Genomic DNA, 21623 nt, shown 5'->3' with positions numbered 1-21623 from the left:
TGGAGTCCCACACTGGGCTCAATCTCACAACCCTGAGATTGTGACCTGAACCAGAGCCAAGAGTCAGACACTTAACTGATTGAGCCACCCAGGCACCCAAAGATAATCGCTTTTAATCACAACTTCAAAAAATTTTTTTTCTAATCCTTAGGGCCTGATATGAAATTTAAGGGTGTCTTTCACCCAGTCATAATTTCTCCAGATGGAATTGAAGAACTGAATTTTGTGAACTGTTCACATAATGGTGAGTTCTTATGGTCCCTGTTTTCTTAGTTCACATTCATTAATCAATTTATGTCCTTTGTCCAGCAGACAAGCAGAAAAAGAATTATTCCTAATTACAATATACAGAGAGTCTCTCCTTATAAAAATGATAACACTCTGGAGGAGACCCAGGGAAGAATTCTCTATAGTTACATGAAATACTAATTGTCTGAATAGTCTACTGAAAAACTTTCTATGTCTGCCGTATCAGAGAAATGTAGCAACTATCCAATGAAGGGTATTGTGCTAAGTCCTGGATAGAAGATAAAGATAAATAGAACACAGTCTTTGCTCTCCAGAAGCACAGTAGTAAAGAGAGCAGGTTTATGTATTGAGCAGCTTACAGACTGGCTCATCTCTTCCTACGAAGGAAATTGATTTAATAACAATGATGAGAAGTAATATAAATGTGGGTTTGGAGTCTAGCTCTGGAGTCTAATTCTTGACTATTGCGCATATTAGCTGTGAGAACTTAGTTGAGTTCTGAATCTCAGTTTCTTCATCAGTGAAATGGGGCTATTCTCTCAAAGATTTCTTAAGATTCAAGGAGATTCTGTGAAGCATTCAGCATAGTAAAAACATTTAGTCTACATCACCTTCATCACTACCACCACCTCTACCTTCATCACCACCATCACCAGCATCACCTCCATTAACACTACCACCAGCACCACCTCCATCATCACCTCCATCACCTCTACACCTTCATCACCAACTCCATCACAACAACCACCACCATCACCTCCACCTCCACCTCCATCACCACCACCACCCCCATCACCTCTATCACCATCTCCATCACCTCTGTCACCACCACCACCATCACCTCCATAATCTCCACCACTGCCTCCATCACCACCACCACCACTACCATCAATAAGCAGAGCAGCAAGTATCCAGGAAAAAGATCCCATGTCTGTAACTTTGGTCTAATGACATTTCCAGGTCAGCAGTGATCACACTGCATTATTTATAAATGATTTCACTTCAGAGCTGACCTTAGGTGCTGGCCTCAGCCTGACTCAGGTGAAGTACATCTTGGGTGAAGTAATCCAGAACCTCCCAGAGGAGAAGACACGGATGTACCGAGCTCTCTTGAAGCATTTGAGAACTCTGGCTGGATCCCAGATCAGGAACATGGCTGTATGTATTTGATGATGGTAAACTCTGGCATACATGTCTTACGTGACTATCTCTGACAAATAGACATTTTTGGTTCTTTTAGAACAGACAAAAAATAATAATTCTCCAAAACCTTGCTTAATCCTTACTTTATCAATTGTGTTTTTATAATTATATAACAGGTATTGAAAATAACTCATTATTTTAAAAAGTCTTTAGGGGGCCATATCGTGAGCAGGCACCTAGATTCAGATCTGAATCCCCTCCTGGCCGTGGGCAACTGTACCCTCAACTTGCTATCAAAAAGTAAGTGACAACTCCTTGGAGATTATTAAACCTGCTCCTCTTACCCATTTTTCCCTCCGGGGAGGCAGGAGGTCCAGTTTTGAAAATGATTATTCTTTGTAATATTAATAATTTTCTCCACCTTTCTGGATGCTGGAAATTTGCTCAGTCTTTTCCTAATTCCATACACTTCCAATGTCTTCGTCGCTTTCTTTTGAGGCCGTGTGCTAGGTATTTTCCTGTACTGGTCACCCTACACTGACCATGCTTGTGTTGGTTAGTGTCCTGCTGTGCCCTGAGTAGTAGAGAGAACTAAAGTCTGTTGAGACCTACAGAGCCCCTTTGTTGAAGACTTCTTCCAGGTGGTACAGGGGGGTTGTGGCCCCCCCGTCATGTTGTGCGCTCACACTTAATTTTTCATTGATGGAAGCCTACAGACCTTTTTTTGTTGAAAATGGTTGGGCTCCATTCTGTGTTTATATGAGTTTTGTTTTTGAAACAAAGTCCAGGGCTTCTAATATATTTCTCTTATTCCATCTTGGTTAATAGTTATTGCTAATTGGTCCCTTATAAATCTGTTTTTATTTTCATTTAAAAATATGGACTAGCCTTCTATTACCTGCATTGTTAAATACCTACTCTTCATATCATCTGAACCACAAAATTATCTTAAGGAGGAAGGTTAGTATTCAGAGTTGTATGTTCAAGTAACATCCCTTTAAAACAATCATATGATGAGAAACATATCTTGTGATGTGAATGTAAAATGAAAGCTTATTAGCTTTCATCCTAAAGTCATATTACATTATAGCTTTAAGTGGTTCCTCCCCCAGTGTATTGATTGGAGAACAGAAATTCTTTAGGTGCTGGAGAAAGATATAAAAAATAATAAGGCAGCACCTCACTAGTATACATTTATTAAAGGCAATTTATTTATTCATTACTGAACCTAGTATGGTTCCTGGTTATAAACAGTACATGTTTGTTGAGTGACTTGATCAGAATATCAAGAGGGATATTAATATCTACTGCCTACTTACAAAGCTCAGAATGAATTTTGCTGTTTGGGAAGAGGACTGTTCATGTCCTGTTCTATGTGATCTCTGGGCCACTCTGCTAGATATTTTTATTTATAAGCAAGCAAAGAAGCAAACAACAACAACAACAACACAGGTGGGACCTAGCCACAAGATGCCATTGTAGGGGGAAAGATTTGCTAAGCATAGAAAGAACACTTCTTTTCCCAGACAACCAGTTTCATCAGATATTTGGTAGAATTGTTTGCAAAGTTTTATTGTTTAACAGAACAGATTCCAGGGAAAGTGTCATTTCTTTCCACAGAAGGAAAACGACAGGTTCCTTTAAACGAGGAGTTTCTCAGAAGGTGCCCCAGCGCAGATCTGAAGCCTGAAGAGATCTTAATCTCAGTGAACATACCCCACTCGAGGAAGGTGAGCATGTCCTTTCAGTCTCATGCTTTTACTGTGAGTCTGAAGCTTGTTAATTCCAACACATGGTGAGTTAAGAAAAGGTGTTGACTATTTACAGGGGAGATTACAGTATTTGTGAGTAGTTACTTTTTACTTGTGTTATGTGCTCCCTGATCATTCCTAGAATCAAGAGACCTTTGTCTCTACCATTCTCTGTCTGCCTCTCTGTCTCTTTCTGTCTCTATCTCTACCTGACCCAAACTCTGAAGTTACTTCCCTATAGATGTTTATAAATTTTTTGACACATAAGGCTTTTCCATAAAGAAAACTTGAAAATATGCTCTACCTATATCTTGGGGTTTGAAAGAAGCTAAAAAAAATGCACTTCCAATAGAACTTAGGGGAAAGAAGGACTTTGGACTCAAAGTGAATTCAGACTCTACTGAATCCTGGTTTCAGGATCTGTGACCTGAACTTACTACCGAAGCACTCTGAGGCTTAAATTCCTCATCTATAAAATGGGAATAATCAAGCCTGCCTTGAAGGGTGTAGTAGTTTGCTAGGGCTACCATCATAAGGAACCATAGGCTGAGTGGCTTAAACAATAGAACTTTATTTTCTCACAATTTGGAAGCCTAGAAGCCTGATATCAAGATGTCAGCAAGATCGGTTTCTTCAGAGGCTTCTCTCCTTGGCTCGTAGATGAGCATCTTCTCCCTGTGTTTTCCCTGTTTATGTCCAAATTAACGCTTATGAGGACACCATCATGTTAGATGAGAGCCCACCGTAATTACCTCATTTTAATGTAAATACCTCTTTAAAGACAAAGTCTCCAAATACAGTCACGTTCTGAAGTACTGGGGGTTAGGACTTTAACATATCAATTTTAGGGGGCACGGTGCAGCCCATAACAGAGAGTGTGACAAGGGACCGAGAGTCAGCGTACATAAACTGTTTCGTGCATCGTTGTCCCTCACTGTATTTCTGCATGTGCCACCTCTTTCGCCTTCAGTGGGAATTTGTGTCAGGCTTCCGACAAGCCCAGCGGCAACAGAATGCACTTGCCATCGTCAATTCGGGAATGAGAGTCTTTTTTGGAGAAGGGGGTGGCATCATCAGAGAGTTATCCATCTCATATGGAGGCGTTGGGCCGACCACCGTCTGTGCAAAGAATTCCTGCCAGGAACTCGTCGGAAGGTACAGAATCCTGTCCTCAGACTCCAAGTACTGCAGCAGCTCTTTGTGTGGTGGCACAGTTACAAGAAACATGCTTACCACCTTCCTATTCAATGGCATGGGATTCCAGGACGATTTCATGATTATTTCCATGTGTCTTGATTAGAGTGAATTCTGAAGTGGGCATCATGTAGTCTGTGTGTGTGCATGTGCGTGCGTGTGTGTGACAGAGAGGGCAGGGAGAGGGAGAAGGAAAGAGAGAGAGAACCCATCTCCCAATAGTACAGTAGACACAGTAAGCAAAATAAGAAAATATGCATTTTCTTTAATTTCTCTTTCTACAGTTGCATTGTTAGTATATAAGAAAGCAACTGATTTCTGTGCATTGATTTTGTATCCTGCCACATTACTGAATTGCTGGATGAGTTCTAGTAATTTGGGGGTGGAGTCTTTTGGGTTTTCCACATAAAGTATCATGTCGTCTGCGAAAAGAGAGAATTTGACTTCTTCTTTGCCAATTTGAATACCTTTTATTTCTTTTTGTTGTCTGATTGCTGTTGCTAGGACTTCTAGTACTATGTTGAACAACAGTGGTGAGAGTGGGCACCCTTGACGTGTTCCTGATCTTAAGGGAAAGGCTCTCAGCTTTTCCCCATTGAGGATGATATTTGCTGTGGGTTTTTCATAGATGGATTTTATGAGCTTAAGGGATGTTCCCTCTATCCCTATACTCTGGAGAGTTTTAATCAGGAAAGGATGTTGTATTTTGTCAAATGCTTTTTCTGCATCAATTGAGAGGACCATATGGTTCTTTTCCCTCCTCTTATTAATGTGTTCTATCACATTGATTGATTTGCGAATGTTGAACCACCCTTGCATCGCGGGGATAAATCCCACTTGGTCGTGGTGGATGATCCTTTTAATGTATTGTTGGATCCTATTAGCTAGGATTTTGTTGAGGATTTTGGAATCCGTATTCATCAGGGATATCGGTCTGAAATTCTCCTTTTTGATGGGGTCTTGGCCTGGTTTGGGGATTAAGGTAATGCTGGCCTCATAGAATGAGTTTGGAAGTTTTCCTTCTGTTTCTATTTTTTGAAACAGCTTCAGTAGAATAGGTATTATTTCTTCTTTGAATGTTTGGTAGAATTCCCCAGGGAGTCCATCAGGCCCTGGACTCTTGTTTTTTGGGAGGTTTTTGATCACTGCTTCAATCTCATTACTGGTTATTGGCCTATTCAGGTTGTCAATTTCTTCCTGTTTCAGTCTTGGCAGCTTATAGGTTTCCAGGAAGGCCTCCATTTCATCCAGATTGCTCAGTTTATTGGCATATAGTTGTTGATAATAATTTCTAATAATTGTTTCTATTTCCTTGGTGTTAGTCGTGATCTCTCCCCTTTCATTCATAATTTTATTAATTTGGGTCCTTTCTCTCTTCTTTTGGATAAGTCTGGCCAGTGGTTTATCGATCTTATTAATTCTTTCAAAGAACCAACTTCTAGTTTCGTTGATCTGATCTACTGTGTTTCTGGTTTCTAATTCATTGATTTCTGCTCTAATTTTAATTATTTCTCTTCTAATGCATGGCTTAGGCGTCGTTTGTTGCTTTTTCTCTAGTTCTTTAAGGTGTAGAGTTAGTTGGTGAATTCGGGATTTTTCTATTTTTTTGAGTGAGGCTTGGATGGCTATGTATTTCCCCCTTAGGACCGCCTTTGCAGTATCCCATAGGTTTTGGACCGATGTGTTTTCATTCTCATTGATTTCCATGAATTGTTTAAGTTCTTCTTTGATTTCCTGGTTGACCCAAACATTCTTGAGCAGAGTGGTCTTTAGCTTCCAAGTGTTTGAATTTCTGCCAAATTTTTTTTTTTGTGATTGAGTTCCAGTTTTAGAGCATTGTGGTCTGAGAATATGCAGGGAATAATCTCAATCTTTTGGTATCGGTTGAGACCTGATTTGTGACCCAGTATATGGTCTATTCTGGAGAAAGTTCCATGTGCACTCGAGAAGAATGAGTATTCTGTTGTTTTAGGGTGGAATGTTCTGTAAATATCTATGAGGTCCATCTGGTCCAATGTATCATTCAAAGCTCTTGTTTCCTTGTTGATTTTCTGCTTAGATGATCTGTCCATTGCTGAGAGTGGAGTATTGAGGTCTCCTACAATTAACATATTGTTATCAATATGACTCTTTATTTTGGTTAACAGTTGGCTTATGTATATGGCTGCTCCCATGTTGGGGGCATAGATATTTACAATTGTTAAATCTTCTTGTTGGATAGACCCTTTAAGAATGATATAGTGTCCTTCTGTGTCTCTTATTACAGACTTTAGTTTAAAATCTAATTTGTCTGATACAAGAATTCCTACCCCAGCTTTCTTTTGAGGTCCGCTGGCATGGAAGATAGATCTCCATCCCTTCACTTTCAGTCTGGATGTATCTTTAGGTTCAAAATGAGTCTCTTGTAGACAGCATATGGATGGGTCCTGTCTTTTTATCCAATCTGCAACCCTGTGCCGTTTTATGGGAGCGTTTAGGCCATTCACGTTGAGAGTGATTATTGAAAGGTATGAATTAATTGTCATCATGTTGCCTGTGAAGACGTTGTTTTTATAGATTGTCCCTGTAAATTTCTGTTGTAGATCACTCTTGGGGTCTTTCTCCTTTTATAGAACCCCCCTTAATATTTCTTGCAGGGCCGGCTTAGTGGTCACATATTCTTTCAACTTCTGCCGGTCGTGGAAGCTCTGCATCTCTCCATCCATTCTAAATGAAAGCCTTGCCGGATAAAGTATTCTTGGCTGCATGTTCTTCTCATTTAGTACCCTGAATATGTCTTGCCAGGCCTTTCTGGCTTGCCAGATGTCTGAGGATAGGTCTGACGTTATTCTGATGTTCCTCCCTCTGTATGTAAGGAATCTCTTCCCCCTAACTGCCCTTAAGATGGTTTCCTTGGTTCTAAGATTTGCAAGTTTTACTATTACATGCCGGGGTGTTGGCCTGTTTTCCTTGATCTTAGGAGGGGTCCTCTCTGCCTCTAGGACTCGAATGTTTGTTTCATTCCCCAGATTAGGGAAGTTCTCAGCTACGATTTGCTCAAATACATCTTCTAGCCCCCTCTCTCTCTCCACTCCCTCCGGGATTCCAATGATTCTGACATTGGAACGCCTCATGGTGTCACTTATTTCTCTGATTCTATTTTCATGGATTCTGAGTTGTTTTTCCCTGGCCTCCTCTTTTCCCTTTTTATCTATTATACTGTCTTCCAGATCGCTTATTCTCTCTTCTGTCTCAGTTACCCTAGCTGTTAGATTATCTAGATTGGATTGGATCTCATTGATAGCATTTTTAAGTTCTGCCAATTCCCCTTTTATTTCTGCCCTTAGAGACTCTATGTTGCCATTAATTGATTTCTCCATTCTAGCCATTGTCTTCACAATTGCTAGCCTGAATTCCATCTCCGACATCTTGGTTATATCTGCATCCATTTGTAAATCTGCAGCATAAGTCATAATCTCTGAGTCTTTTCTGTTTTGGGGGCTCCTCCTCCTAGTCATTCTGTTGATGGGTGTTTGAGGGAATGTATAGAGTCCAAATTATTGACCAGAACCCAAGCAAGATGCACCTGTTTTCTTGGGACCTTAGGGTTGCTGGCCTCTTGTTTTCCCAGCCTGTCTTCTGTGGGAGGGGCCTGCCGCGCTGTTACTCAGGCAACCCTGTTTGGGCGGAGTTGCCCTGCGCCCCTGTGGCGGGGGATGGGCTCAGCGGGAATCAGTCTTTGGGGCTTTTGTTCTCTGGCGCCTTTCCGCGTCTCTTCCGCGAGTCAGAGCAGAAGAGACCGTTTCCAACCCTCTGCCTCAGAGCAGAGAGACCTCTGTCTGTTCTTCAGTGAGCTCTCCAGGCCACACTGTCTCCGTTTCTGTCCGTGCTGCTCTAAACTGCAGCGTCTTGGGTTGTGCACCCCTCCGCAGTGCCCCCAGTCCTGCCTCCAGGTCGGGGCACGTCTCTGCCCTTTGTGCTTCTAAAACCGCCAGCCGCTCCCAGTTCACCCCCCCGGGCGCACATGACTCCGCCGCTTGGGGTTTCCACCCCCGGGGGTTGCAGTTCACCCCCACGACCCCGGCGCACCGGGCTTCCGTCTCGGAGGCTGCAGTTTGCGTGCGCGCGACCGTCGCTCCGGTTTCTGTCCGGGGGGCCTGCGGTTGGCGTGCGCGCGACCCCACCGGTCTGGTTTTCCGCCCCGGGGGCTGCCCTAAAGTTCTTTCCCGGTGCTACCGGTCTGCGAGTCTGTGCCCATCCCCAGCGCGCGAGGCTGTCACTCACCAGCGGTGTAGGATCCCCACGTCCAGACACCCTTCCGCCGCCGTTTATCCTCCGATATCTGCCCGCAGAATCACGGCTCTCCGCTTCGTACCTCAAAACCAACCGCCTGCGATATTCTGTTTGTAGAGATCCAGATCTTCTTACATCTCAGTCTGGTTTGTGGGTGCTCAGAGTGGTCTGGTAGATATTCAGCTCAATTCCGGGGACCAGTTGAAATAGGGTCCCCTACTCCTCCGCCATCTTTTCCCCCTTATGAGTCTTTAAATTGGACCGGAGTAAGATACACAGGATTCTCTTTTTAGCTGTGCATAATATCCAGATGGAAGTCTGAATTTTGTTGAGCAAGTACTCTTGGCCAGGGCCATTTTAACCTCTGTCCATCAACACTGAATGTCACACCTGGTTACCCTGGTGAGCAGAAATTTTCTCCTTCCCCAGACACAGAGTCTGCATATGGAACAATTTCCTCTGCCCAGACTTCCAGTGAAAGAGGCTGGTTTGCTTACACTCGAAAATATGCATTTTCTACCATGAGAGAATAATTTACCACAATAAAAAATAGACTGTGGGAGTTTGTTTTATAATAAATGGCTAAAGTCATTTGCTTACATGACTTTTGTTTCTATAGATAATACTAATAGCTGATATTTCTGGAGCATTTACTAGGTTATCAGTTACCATTTCAAAGGTAAACAAAGAGGAATGGTTAAAAGCATGAACTCAGTCAGCCCCGATTAACTATGTGATCTCAGTCAGCTTACTTAACCTTACAGTGCCTTTCCTTATCTGTCAAAGGGCGATAATCATCCCCACCTCATAGGATTAAATGAGTGAATATATACAAGGTGATTACAACAGGACCAGGCATGCAGTAAATATTCTAGTGATATAGGGGTCCGTTACTGCTGGGGTAAGGACTTAACACAAGTTGTCATTTCTTTCTCATGACATTCCAGGAGGTGAGTTCTACTCTCATTCTCCTTTTACTGATGAGGAAGTGGTGGGCCTGGACCAGACGCCTTGAGAGTGAAGGACTGTGATTTGAACGTGGGTTGCCCAGCTGTGGAACTTTTACTCTTATTCCCTGCATTCCACTGTCATTATTTGTCTCACACACGAGCTGAGCCTGTGAGGTAATGAGTATTCTCTTTGATTCCCATAGGCCCTGGAATGAAGAGATGCTGGATGCGGCTTGCAGGCTGGTTCTGGACGAAGTTACCCTTCCAGGCTCAGCTCCGGGTGGGAGGGTGGAGTTCAAGAGGACTCTCATCATCAGCTTCCTCTTCAAGTTCTACCTGGAGGTGTCACAGATTCTGAAGAGGATGGTAAATGGAACTGACCACGTTCATGATTTGAACATACTTTCCTCTCAGTAGAGCATCTCTCCCACTTGTTGGGTCACCTTCACTCATTTGACTCTCTTCTCTGGATTCAGCTTCATTTCTCTCACCTATAAGATGATGATGGCAGCCACTCCATAGGTTATTGTGAAATGTGTCGTCGCAGGAAAAGGGCTCAGTAGGTCCCTAGTGCTTCAGAGGAACATGGGAAGACTGCCTTGTAGTTGTCTTGGTGATAGTAGTGATCACCCAGGCATTCTTTTACTAGTTTGTAAGTCCTCAAATCATTTAGGAAAGCATATGAGAGGATCATAAGAAACATAAAGATGTTACATTGTTGAACACTACATCTGAGACTAAGTCAGTGATCTATATTCAGTTGGTGCTTCATAATGTGTAGTAGTGGGTATGGGCCTTCCAGAGCATGTGTCCTGTTGGTCAGGGAGCTGTTGCTACCCCCAGGGTTCTGCGTGGGCCAAGTACTTGCTAAATGTTAGACTTCCGAGTAGAGCTCCTTGTTAAGAACCATGGTAGCCTCCCTACCAAGACCATTCGGGCCTATTTTAAATATCTACAACGGTTCTACCTTTCAGGACCCTGTTCACCATCCTAGCCTTGCAGACAATTACGAGAGTGCTTTAGAAGATCTTCATTCCAGACATCACTGCAGTACATTCAGGTACCAGGTGAGTGGCATTTTTTTTTTAAATTCAAAGGGTCTGGCCTATAACTCCTTCACCTGGACACTCCACTTACCTCACAGTGATTCTCAAGCTTTCTAAGCTCTAGCTCTCTTCTGGTGAACTCAGCCTTCCTTAGTGTTAATTACAATTTCAAACTCAACGAAAAATTATGATGAAAAATAAAAGTAGCAATGGCAGTTTTTATAAAAATGTCTGCTTTGATCTTGAAGTTCGTGTGTTTTGCTCTGTGCCCTTGTACCACTGACAGGCATGAGCTGGCTAGCTTGCCATGCACTTTCTGCCCTTGGCGTTGTGGAAGCCGGAGCGCAACCAAAGTCACATTCTGTGTCAAGGCTGGGGGGCTGCTTTGATTTCATTTATAGAGGAGCGGGAAACACAGCCCTCGGAGGTTGGTGAAAATGCAGTAATGGTTTTTTAAAAGAGCTACTGATTTACTTTTTTTTTTTTAATAAACAGTTCTATATGCAACGGATACATTGTTGAACGCTACATCTGAGACTAATGATGTACTATATGTTGACTAATTGAATTTAAATTAAAAAACAAGCTTGCTTCCCCAGTCTCTATTCTCCAGGTATCTTTTCTGTGAGTTACATTTAGAGTTTGAATCAAACTAAGTTCTAAGAGCTATTCAAGCTCTCCTAATGAAAGCTATTAGAACAGGATTCCTCATGACTTTCAAATGGAGTTTCCCACCACAACATCATAAAAATACCTCCTGAAGTCATCCTGTTGGTAACCTGGATAAGATTTGATGTGTTTTTCCTTGAAATTATTATCAAGAAACTTTACCTTGAGAGTTTTATTCAGTCAAGAACATGAGGAGGCTTTTGAAAGCATCAGTTCATTGAATCTATTGCTGGATTTAGTTGTAAAAGCTGACGGTATGTCATAATGAACGTTGCAGTTGGTATATATCTCTTGAGGTTTTAGGTTCAGGATGTTCAAAAATTTAAGGACACCAAACTCCATTGAAAGTGATGATATTGGGGCACCTGGGTGGCTCAGTCGTTAAGTGTCTGCCTTCAGCTCAGGTCATGATCCCAGGGTTCTGGGATTGAGCCCCGCATCAGGCTCCCTGCTAGCCGGGAAGCCTGCTTCTCCCTCTCCCACTCCCCCTGCTTGTGTTCCCTCTCTCGCTGTCTCTCTGTCAAATAAATAAAATCTTAAAAAAAAGAAAGTGATGATATTGAAAGTTTTAAAAAGCTGCGATCTTTCCTGGTGTTCTGCAAAATATGGAAGCTGCAACCTTCAGCTTATGAATACCCTAACCTTACCTTCACAATGGAATAAACCTCCGAAAGGAACAACAACAACAAATTAATGGGCATTCAAATCATCCAAAGAAAAGTGACAATCTTCACACAGTAGATAGTCAAAAAAAGGAGCTTGTTATTATAGAGTGCAAGGCCGAATTTTGGAAGCAGTTTATCTCCCACAGAGATGAGTTTTCTTTTTGTTTTCCTGTGGTTTTTTTACACACACACAAATATCTGCATTGCTAGAGCATCTTCAGCACTCATGACAAACATTTCCCCCCAAATCAGTTCATTTGCTTTGAAAGCATTTTGACACCGTTTCAGGAGATCACCAGTTTGAAGAGACAAATTTATTCCTCTGTGGTCCCTTCAGCCACATAACAAGCAGAAGTAAGGAGTCGGGTACAGCCTCTTTCACCGGTAGATTCACCCCAACTAACTACCAAAAAAAAAAAAAAGTGTATCTTCAGCTAAAATAATCAGCTGCATTTTTTATTATAGACTAGGAATAAGATATATTTTGGGATTTTTCTTCAGTCTTTTCTCAGGCCTCACCCAGCAGGATTTCAAAAGGCTTTTTTTTTTTTCAATGCTATGATGTGTTTCATTATTGACGATAAAAAGTATTATGTTGTGAAAAATTCCCAGAGCCTTCACAGGTACTTACGGATGTGTTTCCTTAATATTTAAGCTTATGAATTACCTGGAATTTTACTCTTCAAGATGGAAAAAATCCCTTAGGGTTAAAAAAAAAAAAAAAAGATGCGGGTGATTTTTCACTCAAATGTTCAAGTTGCGAGCCTGCCACAGAATCCTAGCATGACACGTTGCAGGTATTTACAGAGGGAGTTGATCCTCACCATCTGGAACACAAAAAACCCTACTTGATGGAGCCCTCGTAACATTTTTTTTTCTCTTGATCACCATCTCAGCTTCTCAAAGGAGAGAGACCAAAGGCCTGCTGAGAGCATTTGGTCCTGAGGACAGAGTGATGAGCTGTGTCACTGGGGCTGGTGTGTGTGGGAGCTGCTTCAGATCCCCTTCCATGCCTGAACCCCCATATGTAAAATTTTCTCTCAGTTTCCCTCTTTGCCTACATTCATGGCCTAATGTCTATTTAACCGTGCCTGGGTCAAGTCCTAAATTATTTTTCTTCGTAATCTTCTGCTTTCTAGTTGTGCATTATGCTCTAGTAACTACAAAATGGAAGTTTACATTTAAATGAAACAAATATGGACACTAAAAAAATGCCTATGGGTAAGTGTATATTTTACTGTAAAACAGTAAATTTTGTGTGAGAAAGGAGTAAGTTCATAGCATCCACACATGTGTCATGTACCAAGTTAATTTTAGAAATCACTTTACTTTCTGCATATAGCTGTCAGTCAACATTTGGCTGATATTTTACTGTCATTTATATTATGAAGACAGTAGGTTTTTATTTTTTCCCGATAACCAGTAAAAATGCTGAACATGTTTTCAAATTACATGTGCCACTCTCCTTTGCCCTCTTGATGCTCTAGGCCTGCCCCCTGCCTAGACAACCTCTGGTCTATCTCAAGCCAAAGATTTATTTTTTGAGTCTTTCAAGTAGGTTGGCAGTGAACCAGGACCACTCTTCTTGAGTCCCATGAGCAGCAGAGGGCATCGAAGAAGTATTTCAGTTATCTTTATCCTGGAATTTCCACCACCCACACTGTCATCACCAGCCCCCTTAGCAGCCATAGCCTTCATGCTGGGCTCTGAGCTTGGTCTCTGTCCTGTCCCTTAACCCCTCTTTCTTCATACATCCAGGTCTTCTCCCGATAACCAACCAACTAGGAAAGCTAACAACTCTCTCATATTTGAAATACTGGGGAAGACATCATGTTTCTTGATGTCCACTTTGGTTAATGAAACATATTTAAGGTATTTAGAGAACCAGTAGCAAGACATTTTATTCCATGGGTCTCTAAGAAAGAGTAACGTTAGTAAATAATTCCTAAAATACAGGTCCCTTTGTCTTCATTCTTTATCAGGATTGTCTAAGTTACGAGTTTTACCAATTATTTCTTAACTTCCTCACTTGGAACAGAGCATGACAGCATGCCCTCAATATTTTATAAAACAAAGTCATGATACCATCATGCTCTTCTGAAAAACGTTATATATGCCATTGCTTAGATACAACGGTAAAATAATTTTGATAATAAAATTGAAAGAAATATGGGAGCATTAACAAGAGGATATAATTTTACATTTTTAGGAAGAAATATTTATATTCATTTACTTACATAAATGGAATTTGCATTAGAGATATTTCTGTTCTATATTTAGAAAAAGGAGGAAAAAAATAAGAACAATATCATGCCTATACAGCCCAGTTTGCCTACTGTATTACTGAAATAGGCTTATTGTCCTGGTGTTATTGTTAACAGTGACTATTTTCAGTTTCAAAAGTGTTCTGGTTTGGATGTAAATTGCACAGCTACCCTCTTATGGGAGATGTGCATAATATTATAAAAATGATTATAAAAATGATTTGTTGGTTACTGATTAAACAGAGTGCAGACTCAAAGCAGCTTCCTCAAGACCCAGTTGGCCGTCCTATCATGCATCTGTCTGGTATTAAACATGCCACGGGTGAGGCCATCTACTGTGACGACATGCCTACAGTGGACCGGGAACTTTTCTTGTCTTTTGTAACAAGTTCAAGAGCTCATGCTAAGATTGTGTAAGTGATGAAGTTCCTAATTAGACATTAATTATTGCCTTTTCATCCAACTCACATAAGTGATAAGTAATGGTACAAAGAGGATAGGCTATTTGTTGGCAATATCCAATGCAGATTGGGAGGGAAATTAGATCGAAATGTAGGATTGACTACAATTTGTCCCTCCAGATACAGTTGGCCCTTGAACAACATGGGTTTAAACTGCACAGGTCCGCTTGTGTGTGGGTTTTTTTTTTAATGCTAGTACTGTGAAAACAGTTTCTTTTCTCCAGATTACTTTATTGTAAAAAAATACGGTATATAAGACATATAACATGTAAAATATGTGTTCATTCACTGTTGATGTTATTAATAAGGCTTCTGGTCAACAGTATGCTATTAGTAGTTAAGTTTTGGAGGAATAAAGGTTATATGCAGATTTTCAACTGTGTAGGGGATCAGTATCCCTAACCCCTGCATTGCTCAAAGTCAGCTTCATTCAAGTTCAAGTAATAGCTTTATTGTTCCGGGCATTTGTTACCATGGTCTGGCAAGAACTATTAGAGCTGGGTGTATCTTACCACTCGAATAGCTTATTCTCCAATTAAGCATGTTCTCCATGGTCTTCAAGCTGGGGGCTTCTCTGAGGACCTGCTGTGTGTGTTCTCATCTAGGTCTATTGATCTGTCAGAAGCTCTCAGCCTGCCTGGCGTGGTGGACATTGTGACTGAGGAACATCTTCGTGGCGTAAACTCCTTCTGCATTTTAACCAAACCGGAGGAACTTCTGAGGACAGAGGAGGTATGGCATTTTTGCTTTCTGTTTCAAAAATAATTTCCTCAGTTAATGGCATTGCCCTGTTTTCTTAAAGATGGCATCAAATTTGGCACATCATAAAGGATTCCAATAATTCTTTGAAACACCATATTCTAATGGTGAATGAACTCAAATATATTCATTTTCCACATAAGAAAAGAAGTTGACTAGCTCTATAAAAGATGCTTGGTGTTTTCCTATTTTCTAGTAGTAATCTTACTACTGGAGAGGAAGGGGCAGAGGGAGAGAGAAAAGAGAGGAATCTTAAGCAGACTCCACACCCAGCATGGAGCTCAATGTGGGGCTCAATCTCATGACCCTGAGATCAGGACCTGAGCCGAAACCAAGAGTTGGAAGCTTAACCGACTGAGCCACCCAGGCGCCCCTTTTCTTATCCTTTAACATGAGAATTCCGTCTCCCTCTCTGAACTCGGTCTGACTCATTCATATATACTGCCATGTATTCAAGAGGCGTTTTTAAGTGAGCATCTAATGTGGCTGGCCACCATAGCTGAATAAGACCCAGGTGGTCCTTACCCTCACAGAGCTTAAAGTCCAGAGAAGGTGAAGTGGACCTTTAGTGCACTTCTACTTTGTATTAAGCTTACTTATTTATTCCTTTGTCTTATGTATCTCCCCTACCTAATAAAAGTCCTTGAGTGAGACCCTATGTCTGATTCATTTGCACAGTCCTCACACTGCTTCCCATGTAGCAGCGTAGAGGAACAATGATAGCACTGTGGCCATTTAAAAGTTTCAGATGATTCAAAATGATCTGGCTATTGTGACTTAAGTTTTCAGAAAATGCAACAAGGGCAGTGTTCAGCAGGTTTTCTGCCTAACTCAGGCTTCTCAGTTCAGTGTTGACCCCAAAGAGCTTCCTCCTGTAACAGGGTCCCTACTTCTGGCTCTTGCTGGCTGATTTAGTTGATAAAAATGAAAGCTTGATGACTGAGTGTAAATTGGAGGTTGAAACTCTCCCAAGGCAGGGCTGTGTGGGGCTTGCGGAAGACAGTGAGAATTATGGCCTTTGCCAAATGTTAATTAAACAAGCAAAACCTTTCTGAGCTGCACGATAGTACTTCTGCTGGGAGGTGTGCAGATGTTGATGATGAGCATCTCAGGGGCACATCTGTGTGCCAGGTCACAGGGGCAAACCCAGGCATCCGTGCAGAGTGGAGCGTGGAACCATCGTGAATGCCTTTGTTAGTTTAATTCCTTTTTAAAGTTAGGCCTTTAAAAAATCTTTTCACTGTAGGGTGGCTCAGTCATTAAGCATCTGCCTTTGGCTCTGGTCATGATCCCAGGTCCTGGGATCGAGCCCCGCATCGAGCTCCCTGCTCAGCGGGAAGCCTGCTTCTCCCTCTCCCACTCCCCCTGCTTGTGTTCCCTCTCTTGCTGTCTCTCTCTGTCAAATAAATAAATAAAGTCTTTAAAAAAAAATCTTTTCACTGTAGAACTTTTAAACATATATAAAAATAGAGAATAGTACAATGAATCCCCATAGGCCCATCAGCCAGCTTCAACAATTGTCAACATTTCACCTTTCCTCTTCACTTATCTCCCCACTGTCCCCACCCACCCACACCCAGCAAACATACTTTTGTGTGTGGATGTGGGTGTGCGTGCACGCACGTATGCTAGATTTAACTTTTTTACTACCACACTTTTTTCTCATGACAAAACTACTATGTGCTCGTCGTAGAAAAGATTTAATAGTTTAAAGTCAGTTTTAAAATGAGTGATTAAATTTGAATTGTGATCATGGTATAAGGTGAGAGAGAACAGAGCAGTCATGGTGAATTCTTCTAGTCCTGTTTTCCCTTTCTGGAGCCGTATTTTTTTGTTCCCATCAATTTTCTGCCTGTGTGAACTCCTTAGGCCCCTGCGCCCCCTGCAGGTGAAATGATGAAGCGGATGCTCTCTGCTTGCTTATGTCTGGGCTCTGTGTCTTCATGACGAGCCTGGGCGCCACCAAGGTTTGGGACAGAGATTTGCTCACTAGCAGTGTTGTGTTTTCCTTTTCTCCCTCCATCGTCTCTGATGAGATGGGCTATGACCTTCGGGTCCTCCCTTTCCAGAAGCTTCCTCCCAGGATGGCCCTGATCCTGGTGGCAGCCACAGGTCGAGCCAAGTGACTGGCTCTCCTCGGCCCCCGCCCCAGCCCCAGTGCGCTGGCCTGGAGCTGAGTCTGCTGTGTGACGGTCACCCCTGCCCCTCGTCAGCCACTCTGCCAGGGATGGCAGCACAAAGAGCTGAGCTCCCCTGGAGCCTGGGTGTTGGTGCCCACCCACACGGCGGAAAGAAACCGCTCGAAGAGGCGGACCCCTGCAGATTGGTAGGGAGTGGTTTGGACAAGAAAGGGAACTTCTGAGGCTTATCTTGGGCAGCCACAAGACTAGTAGATCTCTGCACCATCTGCCAGCTTGTATGTGTGGGGGCCTTAACTGGGCCATCCAGATGGTCTGTACCACACCTTCCTCTCTCAAGGCTCCATCCTTGAAACAGTTCCTAGTGTGGAAACCGTACATTCTAAGGACAGGGAAGGGGTGAGGAGCCTCCATGTGCCCGGGTCAAGCTCAAGGGTCAGCCAGGGAGCACGTCTTGTCAGTGGCCTCCTCCAGCCCCGGGGCCAGCAGGCCAGCTCTGACAAATGTGCTTTTTCACCAGGGCCCTTGTAACAGCCGCACTGTGCATGTGAAGCGGTTCTGTACTGTGTGTCCGGCGCTGTGCTAGTGGGAGGAGGAAAAGGGACGGAGGGCGGGGGCCTGGCGCCTGCGCTCCCTGACGACAGAAGCCTGTCTGTGTTGTAGGTGTCCTGTGTGGGCCAGCTCGTCTGCGCCGTGATCGCAGAGTCCGAGCTCCAGGCAAAGCGAGCGGCCCAGCAAGTGAAGGTTGTCTACCAAGATTTGCAGCCACTGATCCTGACGATCGAGGTAATGAGTTCGAGGGCAGGGTCAGAATAGCACATTTCCCCAGTGGAGCCGTTAAAATGCTCTTTGCCTACAGTGACAGGAAAGAAAGTCTGACTCCAAGTGATGTGCAATACGTAGGGGCTTGGTTGGCCCCGGACTACATCAGTGTTGGCACAGAACCTGGTTTTGTGCCTCTCCTCTCTGCTGCCCACAGTCCATGCCTTAGCCCCTGCAGTCACAAGATGGCAGCCAGGAGCTTCTCATCCATGACCAGGGAGGAGAGAGCAGCACTGTCCCAGCATTCCAAGCTCCAATCCTGAGATCCAGCCTTATCAGGCCACTGAGGTCACACACCCGTCTCTGATTGGATGATTAGCCAGAGGAATGGCGGACCTGCTGGTTACTGCTGGGGGTCAGATTTCTTTGAAGTGTATGGGCCACAGTGGGGTGGGAGGGGATGGAGACGTAAAAAGAAATCTGATCCCTGGAGGGGACTGGTGGGAGGAGTGCTGCGTGGGCAGGCAGCAGTGTCCGGGACCCTGAGTTCACCAGCACCTGGACTTTCTCAGGGGTGTGCAGGAACCAGCAAGATGCTCTGTGCAGCAAATCCTGGGGACGCTCTTTAGATTCTTCAGTGCATATCTTAAATGAGTATGAGGAATAGAATCCTCTGATGCCTGTAGGTATTTTGGCCACTTACACCAATTGGAGAATTGCATTTTCTATCCTGTTTTTTAGAAAGAAGTTAGAGATTTACAGAGATTATAAGACTCATCTCCATGAAATGATAGGGTGTTCTTCTGCATCCATTTCATTGGTTCTTATAATTTACTAAACAATGAAAGCATGCACGTTGGGAAAGCAGCATGAATAGATTAGATTCAGCACAGACAGACTCCATGTACTCTGGGAATACATTACCTTCACAACGAAATGAATCAGCTGTTCTCTAGGTGACTAGCGTGCCCTCCAGCAGAGAATGAGAAACTGACTTGGCTCAGACTAGTGTCTCCAGAAGAACTTGGCCTTGGTGTGTTTCCTATCATGCTGCTTTATTCCTAGAAACATAGCATTTGTGTCTGGACAGTGTCCTCAGTGTTTTAAAATTAAAATAAAATGTCAAGAAGAGAAACATACAGAAGTTAAGCTGGAGTCAAGGAGTGACAAAGCTTCCCCAATTTTCCTGGCCGGTTTCAGATTCCAGCGTTCTCTTCCCTTCTTAGTCAGATGTTGCCTGATGCATTTGCCTGCTTTATACACTCAGATCCCAGCATTTTGTTTTAGAGGTACTTCTAACTAAGAAATTATTCCTTAATTACTTCTTCATAAGGAAGTATTTACATGATACTTCATCAAAATGTTGTTTACAGTCCTTTGCCCAGTACTGGTGGCTAAATGTCTTCCCTTCCCTGCCCCCACCTGCCAGCCAAATGAATTTCCAAACAAGTAAACAAACGCCACCCTTCTCCTCGCCTGCCCTCACTCCACCTGGCAGATCCTCAGTTTGCCAGAGAAGACCAGCATCAAACACCAAACTCTGACACGTGGAGGAGAGCTGCCTCACATTTTTATCAGAGTTCAGGCTCTCCAAGGTCAGTCAACTGGATCAGGGTGGATTTAATCAAAATCTTTAGCAGGGAAATATGCCCAGCTCTGTACACATTACAGTTTTTTTTAAATCACTTTTTTGACCAAGAAATATTTGGGAAATTGTCTCAAAGTTACTCAAAAAGCAAGCAGCAAGTGAAGTGGAAAACGATTAAACTTTAAAAAATAGGATTTATAAATCTTAACTACTGTTTTCAACCTGGAATATCTGAATCTTAGATTAATAAGAAAGGCATATAAGTTCATTCTAGAAGGAACTGTGTTATCAATCTAAATAGGATAAAAATAAATGTATCTCTGTCACTAGCACTGAGGTTTAACCAAGCTAATACTTTCTAGAATGTTTAACAGTTTGAGTGGGGAAACTCTATCAAAACTCTTGGCTCAAGGGATCAGGCTGATGACCATGGTGAGGAAAATATGCTCCTGACCAGAATCTCCCATCAGTCATCATGATCAACAGCATGACCATAGCCAACACACAGAGTTCACTACAGGTCAAAGCAGGTTTTAGACATTAACTCACTAAACGCTCAAAACAGTCCTGTGAGGAAAAACTGTTACTGTCTTTATTCTGATGAGGAAAGAAGAACATGGGTCACGCAGTCACACAGCTAGTCAGAAATAGAAGCAAACAACAAACCCTCCATCAAGGAACCTGGGTCCGCTGGTGGTAAAAACAAATGAACCCACTCTTTGAGTGGGGGAAATGGCAGGATCACAATACATCAGTCCTGTAAGGTATGCTGGTAGGTCTGAACATCTACTCGTGGCCAGAGGGAACCAGAGTTAGGATAATTCCTACCTGCCAGCAGGCTGGACTTTCATGGATGGCCAATAATCCACGGTAGGTAATGGTGGCAGGAGCTGGGATGGCACATTTGCCAGGGGACGCAGGGATTACAGCAAGATAAATTCCTTGAATAGCTAAGGAAACCAGCCTACATGATTGTAGCTACATCCCTGATGATGTGTACCCAGCAGTCTCCCTTCACTAGGCACCCAGAGGAAGCCGATAGGACCCAGTGCGTAAGTGGATTTGACATACCCACACTGGGCGGGTAATGGAATCTCACCTCCGGGGCTGGAGTCCCAGCTGCCCCACTGCCCTGCGTAAATGCTGTGCTTGTCCTCCCGAGTGAGGGGCGCGGGGCTGGCTGGCAGGTCCACCATGATCCTTACCACCAGAATGTCTTCGGCTAGCACTTACTGAGCATTTATTATATGCCATGCGAGCCTTTTACATGTCTCGTTTCGTTTTATCCACACCACAACGCTCTTGGGGCTGTGTGCACAGCTGTGTCTCCGTGCACAGATGAGGCTCGGCAGAAGAAGTACTAGGCCCCCAGTCAAACAGGTAGTAAATGGAGAGAATGAACATAATGCTGACGGGGTCCAGAGTCCGAGCTCTAAACCCATGTGCTGTGTGGCCTTGGCTTCATACAGTGGGTTGTGGAATGAACAGTACAGTCTTCCTGGAAAAATATTAGTTCCATTCCGGGACCACCTTACATGCTGGGGTTTTTCCTGGGCGTACTCTCTTCTGACTCGACGGGCACATTTGTATTGGCTCTGTGAGGAGTCTCTCTGAAGGCTGGTTCTTAGCTCTTCACTGGGATTGTGCTGAATGGAAGAGCATGGGATTCCAGAGCAGGAGCAATGTTGGCCCGACTCAGATGATTCCCCACT

At 43.2% G+C, this 21623-nt stretch overlaps 1 protein-coding gene across 3 annotated transcripts in view; it reads left to right on the top strand.

Annotated features, from left to right (window-relative positions):
* LOC116632964 (aldehyde oxidase) overlaps positions 1-21623 on the top strand; it is an 80230-nt gene that overhangs the window by 23171 nt on the left and 35436 nt on the right. For 2 of the 3 annotated variants that reach the window (XM_032405101.1, XM_032405081.1), the window contains exons 10-19: positions 152-244; positions 1256-1407; positions 1599-1692; positions 3013-3122; positions 4114-4298; positions 9763-9925; positions 10534-10626; positions 14447-14616; positions 15270-15396; positions 18225-18347. In XM_032405101.1, the coding sequence (XP_032260992.1) occupies positions 152-244; positions 1256-1407; positions 1599-1692; positions 3013-3122; positions 4114-4298; positions 9763-9925; positions 10534-10626; positions 14447-14616; positions 15270-15396; positions 18225-18347 (1310 nt within the window). The remainder of the gene's footprint in view (positions 1-151; positions 245-1255; positions 1408-1598; positions 1693-3012; positions 3123-4113; positions 4299-9762; positions 9926-10533; positions 10627-14446; positions 14617-15269; positions 15397-18224; positions 18348-21623) is intronic. The other variant, XM_032405091.1, reaches the window with a different exon arrangement.

This window comes from Phoca vitulina, unplaced genomic scaffold, assembly GCF_004348235.1.
Source record: "Phoca vitulina isolate PV1807 unplaced genomic scaffold, GSC_HSeal_1.0 scaffold1, whole genome shotgun sequence".
Classification (NCBI taxonomy): domain Eukaryota; kingdom Metazoa; phylum Chordata; class Mammalia; order Carnivora; family Phocidae; genus Phoca; species Phoca vitulina.
This window is presented reverse-complemented; position numbering and strand designations above follow the sequence as displayed.